This window comes from Polypterus senegalus, chromosome 3 (assembly GCF_016835505.1).
Source record: "Polypterus senegalus isolate Bchr_013 chromosome 3, ASM1683550v1, whole genome shotgun sequence".
NCBI classification, from domain to species: Eukaryota; Metazoa; Chordata; class Cladistia; order Polypteriformes; family Polypteridae; genus Polypterus; species Polypterus senegalus.
This window is the reverse complement of record NC_053156.1, coordinates 28,053,734-28,071,050: the sequence shown is the minus strand read 5'-3', so window position 1 is coordinate 28,071,050 and position 17,317 is coordinate 28,053,734. Positions and strand designations below refer to the sequence as shown.

The window sequence follows — 17,317 nt, the reverse complement described above, 5'->3', positions numbered from 1 at the left end:
GACCAAATGGTGTTTAATCCGACCCTGATTGTTTAGCGGGTCTGAAGTTTGTATCACATTTTGGGCCCAGAGTTTAAATTATGCACTTAAAATGGCTCTTACCTTTTTCATAATGTCAGCAGGGTCCCAGCTTTCTGAAAGTGGCGTCTAAAAAGAAGAACAAAATATCTCATCAGAGCTGGACGGCTTTACTACTTTTGCCTGTTCACCAGGTGATGGGTTGGTATACTGCTCTGGGTTCTCTGCCCTGCTATATATGTAAAGTTCTTAACGTATTTGAGGGCCACCTTTAGAAAGAATACCATTTCCCCAAGCTGATATGTGTGGACTGATGTCCCGGGGTTGATCTGGCCTTGTGAGATTTGACAAATTGGATTGAAGGGACTCCTGGGGCCAAAAGGGGGAACCTCAGAAAAATTACCATTCGAGTTCCCATGGCTATTCCTGACTTTGGAAATGATCTGTAGATCAGCCCTGGAAAGATCTCTCTATTATAAAAAAAAAATCCTGGAAGGCAAAAGCAAGGCGACGATACATGATCTTCTCGGAAGTTCTCGGAAGACATTTAAAAGACCCGCGAGATAAAAGAGACTTGCCACAGAGCGTCTCGCGTGGACCGTAAACATGAGACTTGGTGCCAAAAGATTGTCCCAGGGCCGTCTCGCGGGGACGTGGAACACGAGATTCTTGCAAGACATGCCCTACTTATAAAAGATATCATATAAGAGCACACCCAACGAAAAACACTCAGTCGTGTAAAAGCACATAGTGCAGACAGATCCTGTGCTCTCAACACATATAAAGCATATAAGGACAATACGGAGAATAGAGACACAAAGGCGTTGGAGAGAAAAAAAGGCAGATAAGAGATTATGAAAGCAGTGGAATTCGAAAGGCTCAAACAAACGATGGCCCAATACATGCAGAGAAAGGTACAGAATATGAATGCAGTAAAATTCAAAAGTATTGTAGTGTCCCAGCCAGGTTGAGGCCTTTTTGGTTTTAAGTGACTGTTCGGTCCGATTGACGGAGGGCAGAGTACAGCACGGAAGACTGAGAGCAGGTTATTGATTGATGCGGTAGTGGAGACGCTCGGGATGAGGGATTGAAGAGGGTGCTAGAAAGTTGTGTTTGGGGTTACGAAGTTAGTGATTGTTCAAGTAAAACTTTTGTGACACTTTATCATGTCAGTCGCTACAGTATCAAAGAAAAGACAGAAAATATCGCATTACCGCAAACAAAAGGTGATTAATCATCAGAACCAGATGTAACTGAAAAAAGAGCAGGACAAATCGAGGTAAGAAATAAAAGGCAAGAGTAGACAACAAAGTCTTTTCGCATTTGCATCATTCAATGCACAAAATGTGAATTTACACAATAATGGACCATTCGCTATGAGAATCTATGGTACCGGAACAGTTAAGGCAACGAATTTCAAAGAATACACAATTCGGTCAGGTGTATATTTATGATCATGGAGATGCGATGCAAATTTTAACAGGCAAAAAGAAAGGTAATGTATATATTCTGTGAATAACATTACACACCAAAGGAGATCGTGATATGCCATTTGTATTAAAATGTTTACAGTTTACCGTGAGAATAGCTTTTGCTCTAACAATCAATAAATCACAGGGACAACCATTAGAAAAAGTCAGATTACTTATTAGAGAAACAGAAGCAATATTCACTCACGGGCAGTTATACGTTGCGTTGTCACAATGTGTCTCAAAAAAATATTGTTTTTAATGAAGCTTTAAAGTAAAAGTGAAAATAATGAAATTGAAACAATTCCAAAGAAAAAAAATAAAATTGCATATCTGATTAACCAAACACAGGGGTTGGCGAGCGAAGCGAGCAGGGGCAAAGCCCCCTAGTTATATAAAAAAACTGTCCAAAACAGTCAGTCAGTCATTTTCAAACCCGTCCAGTCCCGAATAGGGTCACGGTGGTCTACTGGAGCCTGTCCCAGCTATCATAGGGTGAAAGGCAGGAACAAACCCTTGACAGGGCGCCAATCCATTGCAGGGTGAACACACACACCGAGCACACACATTAGGGTCAAATTTTGTGTTGGCAATCCACCCTACCCTCATGTCTTTGGACTGTGGCAGGAAACTGGAGCACCTGAAGGAAACCAACACAAACATGCAAAAATCACACAGGGAGGACCCGGGACACAAACTCTGGTCTCCCTGATGCAAGGCACCACCATGCTACCCCCCTGTCCAAAACAGAACACAATAAAGCAATGACAAAAAGTGCCCCCCACAGACGGTATTTTAAATAATTTTGATTTGGGGCACATTTTTGGATTAGTTTATTTAATAAAGAAATTGTCTCAAAACAAACCAGTGAACTAAGTTTAAATGTTAAGTTTTTGTTTATATGGGCCAGGGGTTTTGCCAGTTCTCCGCTTCCTTATTTGAGATTTTAGGCCTTTGGCATTTTTTTCTTTTTAAGTCAAAACAGTTTTAATGTGGCTATTTTGTAATTGTGGATTTGGACTTGGCACTGGCATTTTAAACTTCCACTAACCAAAGTAATCTGTGATAGCCCAACAGACAACACCTGTCACATCCTCTTAGTACAATGTGGGCGGCCTGTAATGTTTAAATTGTGAAGAAAAGCAGACAAAGCAGGACTTAAATACCAACCCTTTGATTCTCTTTTGTGTTGCACTGCACTTCCACTCTCAATTAAGCCTCACCCGCATGATACTCCTTTTAATAGTACAGTAGATAGAAGTGGCACATGACATTGCGAGAATTTGTTCTTTTCAGGTCAATCTGCGTTAACTCCTTGCTGGTTTGTAACCATGAATGCTGTCATGTCTGACGTGTCCTCTTAGTTCAAGGTAGGCAGTTCGTATTGCTTAAATTTTGAAGAAAACCTGACAAAGCAGGAGTTAAACACAACCCTTTGGTTCTACATTTGTGTTGTGCTCCACTTCTACTCTCAATCAAAAGCACACGATACTCCTTTTAATATTACAGTAGACAAAAGCAGCACTCGGAGTTGCACAGGTAAGTCGTGTTAAGCTCTGGTCATTTTGTCTGTTAGTCTGGCTTCAGTCTGTTTGGGTGTTTCGCTTGCTCTGAGCCAGCAGGTGGCACTGGTTTGCAAACGGTAACACACGGGAATTTAAATAAAAGAAAAAAAAAAAAAAGCACTGGGCCCCCTAGGGTCAACATTTTGGATTTCAAAGTAATCAGAGCAACTGTGCAAAATTTGGTACAGATCGGTCAAAGGATATATAGGGAACAGACAGACATTCTGTTATTTATATATATATATATATATATATATATATATATATATATATATATACAGTGGTGTGAAAAACTATTTGCCCCTTCCTGATTTCTTATTCTTTTGCATGTTTGTCACACAAAATGTTTCTGATCATCAAACACATTTAACCATTAGTCAAATATAACACAAGTAAACACAAAATGCAGTTTTAAATGATGGTTTTATTATTTAGGGAGAAAAAAATCCAAACCTACATGGCCCTGTGTGAAAAAGTAATTGCCCCTGAACCTAATAACTGGTTGGGCCACCCTTAGCAGCAATAACTGCAATCAAGCGTTTGCGATAACTTGCAATGAGTCTTTTACAGCGCTCTGGAGGAATTTTGGCCCACTCATCTTTGCAGAATTGTTGTAATTCAGCTTTATTTGAGGTTTTCTAGCATGAACCGCCTTTTTAAGGTCATGCCATAGCATCTCAATTGGATTCAGGTCAGGACTTTGACTAGGCCACTCCAAAGTCTTCATTTTGTTTTTCTTCAGCCATTCAGAGGTGGATTTGCTGGTGTGTTTTGGGTCATTGTCCTGTTGCAGCACCCAAGATCGCTTCAGCTTGAGTTGACGAACAGATGGCGGACATTCTCCTTCAGGATTTTTGGTAGACAGTAGAATTCATGGTTCCATCTATCACAGCAAGCCTTCCAGGTCCTGAAGCAGCAAAACAACCCCAGACCATCACACTACCACCACCATATTTTACTGTTGGTATGATGTTCTTTTCTGAAATGCTGTGTTCCTTTCCGCCAGATGTAACGGGACATTTGCCTTCCAAAAGTTCAACTTTTGTCTCATCAGTCCACAAGGTATTTTCCCAAAAGTCTTGGCAATCATTGAGATGTTTCTTAGCAAAATTGAGACGAGCCCTAATGTTCTTTTGCTTAACAGTGGTTTGCGTCTTGGAAATCTGCCATGCAGGCCGTTTTTGCCCAGTCTCTTTCTTATGGTGGAGTCGTGAACACTGACCTTAATTGAGGCAAGTGAGGCCTGCAGTTCTTTAGACGTTATCCTGTGGTCTTTGTGACCTCTCGGATGAGTCGTCTCTGCGCTCTTGGGGTAATTTTGGTCGGCCAGCCACTCCTGGGAAGGTTCACCACTGTTCCATGTTTTTGCCATTTGTGGATAATGGCTCTCACTGTGGTTCGCTGGAGTCCCAAAGCTTTAGAAATGGCTTTATAACCTTTACCAGACTGATAGATCTCAATTACTTCTGTTCTCATTTGTTCCTGAATTTCTTTGGATCTTGGCATGATGTCTAGCTTTTGAGGTGCTTTTGGTCTACTTCTCTGTGTCAGGCAGCTCCTATTTAAGGGATTTCTTGATTGAAACAGGTGTGGCAGTAATCCGGCCTGGGGGTGGCTACGGAAATTGAACTCAGGTGTGATACACCACAGTTAGGTTATTTTTGAACAAGGGGGCAATTACTTTTTCACACAGGGCCATGTAGGTTTGGATTTTTTTCTCCTAAATAATAAAACCATCATTTAAAAACTGCATTTTGTGTTTACTTGTGTTATATTTGACTAATGGTTAAATGTGTTTGATGATCAGAAACATTTTGTGTGACAAACATGCAAAAGAATAAGAAATCAGGAAGGGGGCAAATAGTTTTTCACACCACTGTATATACATACATACATACACACACACACGGTTGGGCCAAAATTAACCAGAATTTTGTTGTTGTTAGGTTGGTTAGGTTAGGTTAGGTTGTTAGGTAGTACGTGGTTGGGCCGCTAGGGCAATCTAGTTACACTCCTCACAAGTCAGTCTGCCAAGTGTCATCAGTCTGGAAGGTTGTGCTTGTGTTTAGTGAATTTTGTAAAAGTAGTTTTGTGCAAGCATCGTTTTTTTTACGATGGCCGATTATCGTGAGCAACACGTAGCAGTGAAATTTTGTTTTCTTCGTGAAAAAAGTGTTGCAGAAACTATTGTGTTTGAAACGGTATGACAACCCTGAACCACCCACCCTACTTATCGGATTTAGCTCCGTGTGATTTCTTTTTGTTCCCTCGGATGAAAAAAGACTTGAAAGGAAGGCGTTTTGCTGACGTCGAAGAGGTAAAACAAGAAACGACCAGAGCATTAATGGGCATTACTTCAGACGAATTTAAAAAATGTTTTAAACAATGGAACAAACGGTTAGATAAGTGTATTTCTGCCAATGGAGAGTACTGTGAAGGAGACTAATTGTAGTTTGTACAGAAAATTAAATTAAACACGTTTTACAAATATTTCCGGTTATTTTTGGGTCCCCCTTCATTCATATATATATCTACTATGTTATAGAAAAACAAGTTGCACTCAGAGTCCAGAGCCACGATCACAACATTATAATAGACACCTCCTGAGCAACAGCAAGTTCACATTTCTAAATCTGTTTACTATTTTATCTGAACAGACACCAGCAGAAACATTTTCTTTTATCAGGAAGCAGCATAAACAATCCATGCTCAGTAGCAACTCTTTGAGGGCTAATATTTTTTCCAAAAAAAACAAAGCAATGGTTTCACCCATAAATCAACATAAATCCTCTGTTGCTGCCTGATTTGCCCGCTGTCATTGCCAGTTTGCAGCAGCGGCCAGCTGGAATGCATGGTGGGCTGGTTGCCTGGCTGTCTTTGTCAGACGAGTGCGCGGGGGTGGCAGTTGCAGTGAGACGCAATATTGTTTGTACCTCCTGCCATTGTAAGTGGCTGTCTACCTAGGCGAACATTGCCATAGGTGCATCAGCACCACGATAGGCTGATGCCGGTACCTCACTTTCGTTTTTGATCTACATCTCCAGATCACTTGCATCAAATCAGTGTCTGATTCAGTGATAATACGAAAAAAGTTTGGCTTTGAGGACTCACTTTGGCATCTCTCCACATGCCATTTTAAAAGCTGTTTGCTCTTCGCTACTCTTGCACACGCAGGTAATCGAGGTCAAATCAACAAAGCTGACTTTCCTTCAAGCAAAAGCGTATCAAAAAACTCTGTAACAAGAAGATCACTGATCACCGACTGCTAGTGAAACTAAAGCTTTCAAAATAATAAAAATAAAAATAATAACAATAACTGTGTTGATGCGAGATAAAATAACTGTCAGAATTAATTCATTAATTAATGTATTAACACAATAATAACGCCTTAACTTGACCAGCCTTTGTGTTGTAAAAAGCCGGGGCTCCTATAGACCATGAATAATTCTGGCATTTCAATCAGTCAATCGCTGCTAAGCGAGTTTTTCTCTTCTTTGAGGTTTCGTTTTGCCGATGTGCTCACCTTGCTTGTGTATTAGTGGCGGTGGTTTCACTTTGGCGACAGAGTCGCTTTATTTGAGCCTCTTGCCGTGGCCGGACAGACAGACACACACACTTCCAAGCATAGATGTATATACTGTATATACCCTAAGATATACAGTGATCCCTCGCTATATCGCGCTTCACTCCATCGCGGATTTTAAATGTAAGCATATCTAAATATATATCACGGATTTTTCACTGGTTCGCAGATTTCTGCGGACACTGGGTCTTTTAACTTATTGTACATGCTTCCTCAGTTTGTTTGCCCAGTTGATTTCATACAAGGGACGCTATTGGAGGATGGCTTAGAAGCTACCCAATCAGAGCATGTATTACATATTAACTAAAACTCCTCAATGATATGCGATGTGCTTCCCACGCGGTGCTTGATTGTTTGCTTCCCTCTCTCTTTCTCACTCTCTCTGCCTGACGGAGGGGGTGTGAGCAGAGGGGCTGTTTGCACAGAGGATACGGATGCTCCTCTACAAAATGCCGCTTTATCGTGGTGCTTTGGCATACTTAAAAGCACAAAAGCACGTATTGATTTTTTGATTGTTTACTTTACTCTCTCTCTCTGACATTCTCTTCCCCTGACGTTTACTTCTTTGAAGAGGAAGATATGTTTGCATTCTTTTAATTGTGAGAAAGAACTGTCATCTCTGTCTTGTCATGGAGCACAGTTTAAACTTTTGACTAAAGGGTGTTATTTCATGTCTAGAGGGCTCTAATAATGTTAACAGTGTGGGAGAGTTTATAAGGGCTTAAAATATATAAAAATAACCATACAAACATATGGTTTCTACTTCGCGGATTTTCATCTATCGTGGGGGGTTCTGGAATGCAACCCCCACGATCGAGGATGGATTACTGTCTCGTATATACTAGCTGTGTGTGGTCTTTGGGACAAAGACGATCCAAAGACTCCCTAGTCGTTTTACTCCATTCATGAACCTCGAGAGGCATCAGCTAACTGTTAAGAATAGCTCAGGGTAGACTGGGTTTGCTGCCCCACTGGCTTTCGTAAAAAGACACTGGCAATGCCATATCTTTACCGTATCACTGGTATATGAATCCTATTAATCTTTGTCTCGAGAAAATACCTCCAGATAGACCATGTGTTTAGTGAAAATTTCAAGCCTTGCCCTCCATTGCTAAGGTGTTTCACTTGTTGAGCCATGACGTTTGCTTCATTTCGACATTGTGTCTCTTCATCTATGTCATCAGCACAAAGTTGTTGTTGCGCAGCAGCATTTGTAGTGAAAAGTGAGGTGCATGCAAGCGCTGATAAAATGTAAAAGTGCCTGCATGCACCATCTAGTGGCTGCGATTGAGCGTGAGCAGGGTGGACTGCTCCATACACATACACACACACAGGTCTTTTGTTTACATGTCTAATAAATTGAGTATTTGTCACCACTACATCACCACAATGTCACCTCAGCATTCAAGTGTTACCAGTTGCCACCTTTAAAAATGAATATAATGGCAATACTGATTTTTATTGTGAATCCTATACATAGGAATATTAACATAGTTTCCCACAGAACAATTGTGGATGAGTATATTTATTTTTTTGTTACCAGAAAAGAAATGTACAGTATTTATGCCACTGTGATGGAGTGGTGTCCAGTCCATGGTTTGTTTCTGCCATGCACCCCATGCTGGCTGGGCTAGGCTCTAGCAACCCTCTCAAAACCTGTTCAGGACTACGTGCTGCTTAGAAAATCTTGGACATTAATTTCATGGGCACTGCCATTTTGTGAGCTCCGTGGCTAGGATGCCACTGCTACTTTTCGCTTTCCACTACTATTTAAATATCCGGCGTGACACTTTGTTCACCATCTGTGATTTGGATAAACAAATTCTCGTTGTTTTCGTGTGTTTATCTCTTAGCTTTTCTGGTTCAGATTTTCCAGCAGACCTTTTGACTTCAGTTCTGGCTTCCTGCTGCTGCCGTGCCCTTTTTCACACTCGTTACAGTGATTTACGTGATTTCTTTGATATTCTGACCCTTACCTCTGCTTCACCCTAAGTAAAGAGCTTCATTTCCTGCTCATATAATTAACTTAGTTGACTGGTCTTGCCACTTTCCACCTTGGCCAGAACAGATGATGACAAAAATGGGGTGGGGAGGGGGTCTGAATTCTAGTTGAACAACAAGCAGATGGAATTGGAAACACAGGAATAGAAGGAAGAGGAGAATCCAAAAACTAGTGAGTGGTAACAGGCCTCAATTTAAAGTCATAAAACCAAGTCACCACACAACTCAAATCAGAAGTTTCTGTCCGTGATGATGCATTTCCTTTGATTCCTGATATGATAAAAGGTTTCAGCATCACAGATGGCATCACTATGACAGCCTGCCACTGCTTCTGCCATAGATGCCTGTGAACAACTGTACAGGTCTTCCCACGGCCCATAGCCTTGTTATGTTTAAAATGGTGGTGTGCATGTGCTTTTTTTATTTATAATGAACATCTGGGTGGTGCTTTGATCCACCTAAACTATAAATGAAAAAGTAGAAGAAACCAAACTGGACCATAAATAATGTAACAGAACATGGGGGTCACACGGTGGTCAGCTCTGCTACCTTCCAGATCCAGCATCCTGAACTCAAAGCATGCTCTTTGTATGGAGTTTTATTTATTTATTATTTTTTTTGGTTCACCTCCACCATCTGTGTGGGCATTTGCTGGGTAGTCACCAGGGAGAAATTACTTGGGGGGGTCTCAGGTTCAGCCAAGAGACAAACCCAGAGTCTCTAAATCAGTAAATCACAAGCTTAGCCAGTTGTACAAAATGAAAAATCTTTTTGCCCATTTCGATTTCTAACTGTATTGGTGTCTCTAATGTGGCATCGGGCTCCAAAGCACTTGACCTCCCATTTCACTCACCCATCCCCTTCTCAGTTGAGATGTGTAAAAGACCACATACATGGGCTGGCATCCCAGCTAGGATTGGTTTCATTCCCTTAACTGGCTGGAAGGCTAATATAACAAAGATGTGGGGCTCCATTTCAAAGTTATATGCTCACCTAACCCGCTGAATGGCAGCATCCCTGGGCTACAGGACCCATTCAGGTACCCGCCGGGAATGATGGGAACTGTAGTGCAGTGAGGCAGCCCTGCTGTGGTCTGTGGGTGCCACCTGATGGTGCCACGGAGAGATGCACACCCTACTAACTGCAGGCAGTGGAGTGCAGTGCTTAAGGCTTTGGACTTCAAACCCAGAGGCTGTGGGTTCACATCCCACTACTGACACCACTGTGAGACCCTGAGCAAGTCACTTGACCTGTTTGTGCCTCAATTGGAAAACCAAAAGAAATGGAACCAATTGTATCATGTTGTAAGCTGCCTTGGATAAAGGTGTCAGCCAAATAAATGTAAGTAAGTGTACTTTACGGGTGTTCCCATTGACCTGGAGGTGCTTCCATTAGGCTATGCCCTGGCAGCAAACGCTCTCCCGGGTCTGAGACAAAAGGAATGACTGAACTTCACCCAGGCGGGAGTGAAAGACGAACAAAGCTCACCTGGGAAGTGAAGAAAAGAGAGGGAGAGAGAGAGAAGAACTGTACTTTGCTCTATGCCACTTTTGAAACTTTTCCATAAGGTATTATTATTAAAAAACATTTTATTTATATTGGGACTTGTGTCTGAGCTTTGGGGTGCTGCAAAACCCCCTAGTGGTCAGAGATGGCATCGGGCAAATGTGAAATTTGGTCTACTGAGTTACAAAACAGCCTTGATCACTGCTGCACCCAGAAAAGGTCCTCTGGCTACTCAACTAGATTCAGCTGTCATGTACTGACCAGGCGGCTCCGGGTTCACAACCGGATTCCTTGTGTGAAGATGTGAAACGGAGAGAAATGAAACCTCCAGGATTGTTTCAGGGAGGAGTGCGGGTATGAAGGTAGCAGTGAGGCTAAGGCCGGCATCTCACTGCATAATTTTTTAGTCAGACAGCATGTTAAATTTAGTGACTGCAGTTCCTGGATCCTTGTCACCTTCAGATGCCAGATTACACAACTAAGAATCGTAGGGGATGATGGATTACACGACTTTTCAGCACTGTTTAATATTTCTAAAGTATGGCAAACTCACCACATTTTGACAGCTGTCACACATGCACATCTGAAGATCACCCTCCAAGTTCTTCCCAGGTATGTGATACCAATACCACCACCACCCCGGGCTAAGAGGGGGCTCTGCTCTGTCTTGTCTTTTCCTTCCTCCATAGTACCAAGAAATTACCCAATGAGGGCAACTGACTCCGCCCCTTCCAGCCACTGTGATATAAAAACACAAAACTACCAGAGCTATGGAGCTCCACAAATTACCCCAAGGCAGACCATAGAGACCCGATTAACTGTAGCCACTTTATTTGCATGGTGAATATTTATTTATTTATTTTTTACCCCATTGTGTGGTCATTTTGTTTTGAACTAGAAGTAAAACGGAGGTGACCTCAAAAATTCTCTCCCGCAGAATGCAGTTTGTAGTGCCAGTGGCTGTACAAATGTTTTCCAAGTAATGCAAGTCGAGGTGCAGTGCGATTTTCACTTATTTTTGACTAGCTGGACCCTGTGGCTGCGCCCACATAGTAATGAAACAGGACAAACTTTAAAAATCAATAGACCCTGGAACTGTATCTGATCATGTTCAGCTCTGACGGGAGAGCATTCCCCGCGTGGGGAGAAAAGCACAAGGCTGTGATATCTCTGGCAATCAGCAGCTACCCTCTAAAACACACGTAGCTCTGATCTCTCTCAAAAATGTCAGATGTAACTCCTTAACAATCTGTAGATGATAATGTCTGCTGAACAAACAGGTATCGCTAGCTAAACACGTGGCGAGAGGTAGAGCGACTCAAACAGAGGCTGGCGAGTGAATGAGGATGGCCCCGCCTCCCCCGCACTCAGACCACAGCCACTCTCTTGGATTTGCATAAATACATCGGTACCGCAAGCGAACTCTGGTACTTAGCGCGATGAGAGAAGTCGCAAAATCAACTGGAAAGTTCAAGCAAATTATAGAAAACAACCCGATCTAAATCCGTTAAGTAGTTCTCTCCCGAAAGGCAGATGGACATACAGACAGAACGCGCTTGGACCACGAAATTTTTAAAACTGTTTCTTAGCGGGCACCTATGGGCCAAGGGTAACCTACATTCCAAATTTCAAGTCCCAAGACCTCATGGTTCGGGAGATTTTGTGATGAGTCAGTCTCAGTGGTATTTGACTTTTATATATTGAGATTTGCCATGAACGTTGTTGATTCACAGTTACGTTTGGGGTGTAATTTTGTCTCACAGAAGCCATTTTGACACGACTGATTTTATTTATTTAGTGTATTCCTAAACACTCCGTTTTCTTTTAGACATAATAACAACTTCACCCGAACTTCAATGCAACTTTACGCCTAGAAGAGTCATTGTGAAAATTCTATTATTGTTAATGATTTTAACTCTTTCAGGATGGATGTCAACTTTTATCGAAATTCAGGGTAGAGGACAGTATTCAGTTGTAAACGTGAGGGTTGCTTGGTGATGGAAAAAATGAATTGAAATGATTTTTAGCATTTAACAAAATGTGAAAAAAGTGAAGGGTCTGAGTACCTTCTATATGGTGTCTTTACCATATTTTTCTTTCTGGTTTTTATTATTTCTAGACCTTGATTTCCTGCATGAGTAGCGAGGAACAGATAACATCAACATCTGACGAGTAACCAAAGTGAATGTGCAAAGCAAAATACACCGTGCACGACATTTAGCGTGTTATCGCTGAATTGGACTCGGACCGGTCAGACTCTCATTTGGATGCAAGTGATCTGAAGATGGTGATTGAAAATGAAAATGAGGTACCGGCATCAGCTGATTGGTCCCCAGTTCATCGTGGTGCTGAACGCATTTATGTAGCTGATGCACCTATGGCAATGTTCATCTGGGAGAACCGCCACTTATGATGACAAAAGGTACAAACCAGTTTGCGTCACACTGCAACTGCCGCAACTGCCACCACCGCCCACCCGCAGCGTGAAGACAGCCAGGCAGTTGGCCCGCCGCGCATTCCTGAGAGACGGTGAACAGGCACGTGATAGCAGCCTCAGCAACATACATTGTAGAAGATCAGCCTGGCTGCAGACAGACAGACACTGAGACACAACCATGTCCAAAAGCACACACTTTTCTTTCTTTTTTTCTTACTTTTCTTCTCTTATCTGACCACCTCCACTCCTCTCCCACAAGCTCTATCCAACTCTTCCCAACTCTGGCTCCCAAACAGAGTGAGGAGGCCTCCTTTATACTGCAACTGGAAGTGCTCCAGGTGTCTCCCGATCTGCATCCGGCAGCACTTCTGGGTGTGGCAGAAGTGCTGCATGCCCAGACTCAGGAGCTGTCCAGGTGCACCCTGGTGGTGGCCACGGACCCCATCCGGGTTGAGCTTCTAAGCTCCAATTCCGTGGCCCCGATGTAAACCAAGGGGGCTGCCCTCTCATGTCCCGGGGGAGGTACTATTGGTAATATGTCCATTCCCCCAGTCTTCTCTTCAAAAGGGTGTCCCACCCAGGCAAGATCCCCGGCCGTCAATCACAACATTTTATGTCGTTTGTGTGCTTTTCAGAAAACTGAGTTTTTTGGAAAAAATATTCAGCCCTCAAAAGAGTTAATGAATGATGTGACTTGGCGTGAGCATTTTTAATTAGTTCTTTGCTACTATGATGTTGCATGTGCATGGGAGACAGCTTAATAGCTCAAATAAGTGCAATAACCCGCCGAGCCTGGGGTTGGCGCTGTGCTGTAATCCTTTCTCTCTTTCTCCCGCTGCAGACCAGCTGACTGAGGACTCTTCAGGACTCTTCGACCTGCGCCATCACCACCTAATCAAAGCACCGTGATGTCCCTACATTGATGGATTAAAAGGCCAGAGGTCCACATGACCGTCATCATCAAGTTCTTCCATGAGAACCCTGAATACAATGAGGATTGATTGAGGTCATTTATGTTAGGTAGAATGCCCAGTGTGGGCTGGGTGGTCTCGTGGCCTAGGAACCCCTGAAGATTTTATTTTTTTCTACAGCCATCTGTCCTCCCTGGCCATCAGACCTTACTTTTATTCTATGTTAATTAATGTTCCCTAATTTTAATTCTTATTTATTTTGTCTTTTTTCTCTTTCTTCATCATGTAAAGCACTTTGAGCTACATTGTTTGTATTAAAATGTGCTATAGAAATCAATGTTGTTGTTGTTGTTGTTGTTGTCTTCCACCGCTGACATCATTTCCGGTTTCCACTCTCCTGGACCCGCCCCTTCCGGTCCACCCACCATTCATCTTCAGTTCTAGTCTGTTGTGAACTCCTGTCTATAAAGACTGTTTGTTTTCTTCAAGAATTCAGGGTTACTAAGGCGGTACTCCCAATTCTTCTATTGGTGTTTTTCTCTCCCTTATTAACACTACACAATCTCGGGAGACACCGACGCCATACTTGATTCACAACAGCTGTTGATAATGATGTTTAATCTTTTTTTTTTTAGCACATTTTTATGACATTGAAGCCTTTTCCCAACTCCATAAATGGGTTTGTGCATTTTGAAGAAATCAGGTTTCTGCCTTAACCGACTTACTCACCTTACCGTGTCTCGGTTTCGTGTGTGCATGTGAACGCACTCACATCCGATTCTGATAACATTAACACAGGGGAGTCAAAGCACTGAAACCCCTCCAACAGTGTAACAAGAATTAACTACATCGCCGTAAAGTGACCCGTCCGCTCACAGCAGCTCAAGCCACAGCTTCTCTGGATCGTAAGCCAGTAAATGGTACACAGATGACCTGCAGTGTTCCATATGAGACGACGCACCCACTCTCCAGACATGATGAGTTCAGCAGCTGGTACTGACATCTGCACACAAAGCCCAGGACTCTGCTGAGGCCTCATGAGATTTCATTTGGACACGCCGCCCACTCCTCCCCACCGACACTTATGGTCTGAGCATCGCCTTCCCCCCACGTGTTGAATCTGCAACTCCTTAGCCCCCTGTAACTTATTCAGCTATCTCTACATCTCTCTTTGTTGCCGACTGCACGTCACTTTCCGTCTGCACGGCTAACCCGATAAGTGCAAGCCCACGTTTTCAGTTTGCGGTCTCACTTCTAGTTTGTTCTCTTCATTTCCTTTGCTCAATACTATCTTGGCGCTGCTTGTTTGACAGCACCACCTTCTATTGTTTTTGCTAAAGTACTCCAGCCTGCTTAAGTCACTCGCTGGGAGGTTAATCTGGGAAAATAAAAAAAAGTGTTGTGTGCCCTTAAAGGAGCTCAGATTGTTGACCTTGCAGCTGCAGGGCTTTCAGAAGCACACGATGCTTACAGAGCCCTTTGTGTACTCGGCTGTACAGTCTGTAGGCAGCGGGAACGGAACGCTGAAGTGGTGGACGTTACCCATCACTGCTCGAGGAGTCCGGCCACCTTCTGAAATCCCAGGTGGAGGACAAATATTTACACGCGTCCACTTTCTAAAGCGGCTGATCCAATTTCAGGGTCACGAGGAAACTTGCGCCAGCAAAGGCGGCAACTAACCTTGGACAGGGTGGCAGTTTATCGCTGGGCACTCTGACGCACACAGCCACGCCAATTAACCTGACACGGATGTTTATTGTGTTACAAGTCATGGGTGGGAAAGCCAGTACCCTGCTATGGGGAGCCAGGGGTGCTGCTGACCCCCCCCCCCAAAAAGGCAAATGTTAAAAATACATTTTTATTTTTTATTAGTATGGCAAAGCCAAAGACCATTTGGGTGCTCAAAAATAATAAACAGCACACGTCATCCATAAGATATAGAAATAATTATAACCAGAAATTCAAATATGGTAAAGACACCATATTGAGTACCATCAGACGGTACTTAGACCCTTCACTTTTTTCACATTTCGTTAAATGCTAAAAATCATCTCAATTCATCTTTTCCATGAAGAAACAACACTTGGTACCCCAGAATTCATCCATCCATCCATTATCTAACCCATTATATCCTAAAACAGGGTCACTGGGGTCTGCTGGAGCCAATCCCAGCCAACACAGGGCGCAAGGCAAGAAATAAACCCCGGCAGGACACCAGCCCACCGCAGGGTACACACACACCAAGCACACATTAGGGACAATTTAGGATCGCCAATGCACCTAACCTGCATGTCTTTGGACTGTGGGAGGAAGCCAGAGCACCCGGAGAAAACCCACATAGACACGGGGAGAACATGCAAACTCCACACAGGGACGACCCAGGTCTCCTTACTGCAAGGGAGCAGCGCTACCCACTGCGCCACCGTGCCGCCCCTACCCCAGAATAGCAAAGCGAAAACAGGATTTTCAGAATTATTGCAAATGTATTAAAAGTCAGTCAGTCATTTTCAAACCTGCTTAGTCCTGAACAGGGTCATAGGGGTCTGCTGGAGCCTATCCCAGCAAGCACAGGGCCAAACCCTGGACAGGGTGCCAAGCCATCACAGGACAAACACACACACACACACACTCCAAGCACACACTGGAGCCAATTTAGTGTCACCAATCCACTTAACCAGCATGTCTTTCGGAGGAAACGGGAATTAGGGACTTTCAAAACCTGACTTGACGTTAGTTTAGAAGAATTAAGTGCAGAGGACTGGCAAGCTTTTTTTGGGCCGGGTGGTCTGTTCTTGTCCAGATTATTCAATTTATATAATCACATAAACATATTAATTGGGTAACTAGATGTACGTAGTATTTTGCTCATTCATACACTACAGTATAGCAACATGTCCACAGGTAGAAGCTGGACAGTATGGTGAGTATGACTGATTTAATAAGACTCTAATAGACAGAAATGTTAATAAACAGCATTTTACTGCAGCTTTCACTTTTAATGATGTGCGGTACAGCCATCTTGGATTTTTAGACTCTTGTGACTTTCCGAGTAGGACCTCTGACTTGTTGGGTTATTCCAGTTGAAACTCCCTTCTAGGAACTCAGAAAACTCCAACTTCCAAGTACAAATGGAAGGCACAGGAGAGTATGGAGAGACAGGTCGGGCAAAGGTGACAGAAAAATTCATAAAGCACCAAAGGTTCCCAAGAGCACAATGGCCTCCAAATTTGTTAACTGGAAGCAGTTTAGAACAACTATGACTCTTCCTAATTTTGGCTACTCAGCCAAACTGAGCAATGGCTGGAGAAGAAACTCAGGAGGAGAAGCGATCAACAACGCAGTGGTCACTCTAGCTGAGTTCTAGAAAACTTCTCCTCGATGGACAAGCCATTGCTACAGCAATCTATCGATCTGGGCTTTATAACAGTGTGGACCGATGGAAGCCTCTCCTCAGTAAAAGGCACATGTTACAGAGTAAAGAAAAGGCACCTAAATGATTCTCTGACAGGTCGGGATGAAACCAAAACTACAATCATGTCTGGAGGACACCAAGCACAGCACCGCAGTGAAGTGTGGTAGGGGTGCCATCATACTGTGGGGTTGTTTTTCAGTGACAGGGACTGGCAACTAGTCAGGGGTGAGGTAAAGCTGACCAAAGCAAAGTATAGAGAAATCCTTAATGACAGCCTGCTCCAGAGTGTGATGGATCTAAGACTGGGTAAAATACCCCTGAGCACAAAGCAAAGATGACACAGGAGTGGCTTAGGGCACAGGTGTCGAACTCCGGTTCTGGTGGGCCGCAGTGGCTGCAGGTTTTCATTCTAACC

The 17,317-nt window shown here is 43.2% G+C and overlaps 1 protein-coding gene across 2 annotated transcripts in view; it reads right to left on the bottom strand.

Moving 5' to 3' along the window:
* Positions 1-17,317, bottom strand: part of rapgef3 (Rap guanine nucleotide exchange factor (GEF) 3) — a 115,630-nt gene that overhangs the window by 70,450 nt on the left and 27,863 nt on the right. For both annotated transcript variants that reach the window (XM_039746859.1, XM_039746860.1), the window contains exon 2: positions 103-147. In XM_039746859.1, coding sequence (XP_039602793.1) covers positions 103-147 — 45 coding nt within the window. The remainder of the gene's footprint in view (positions 1-102; positions 148-17,317) is intronic.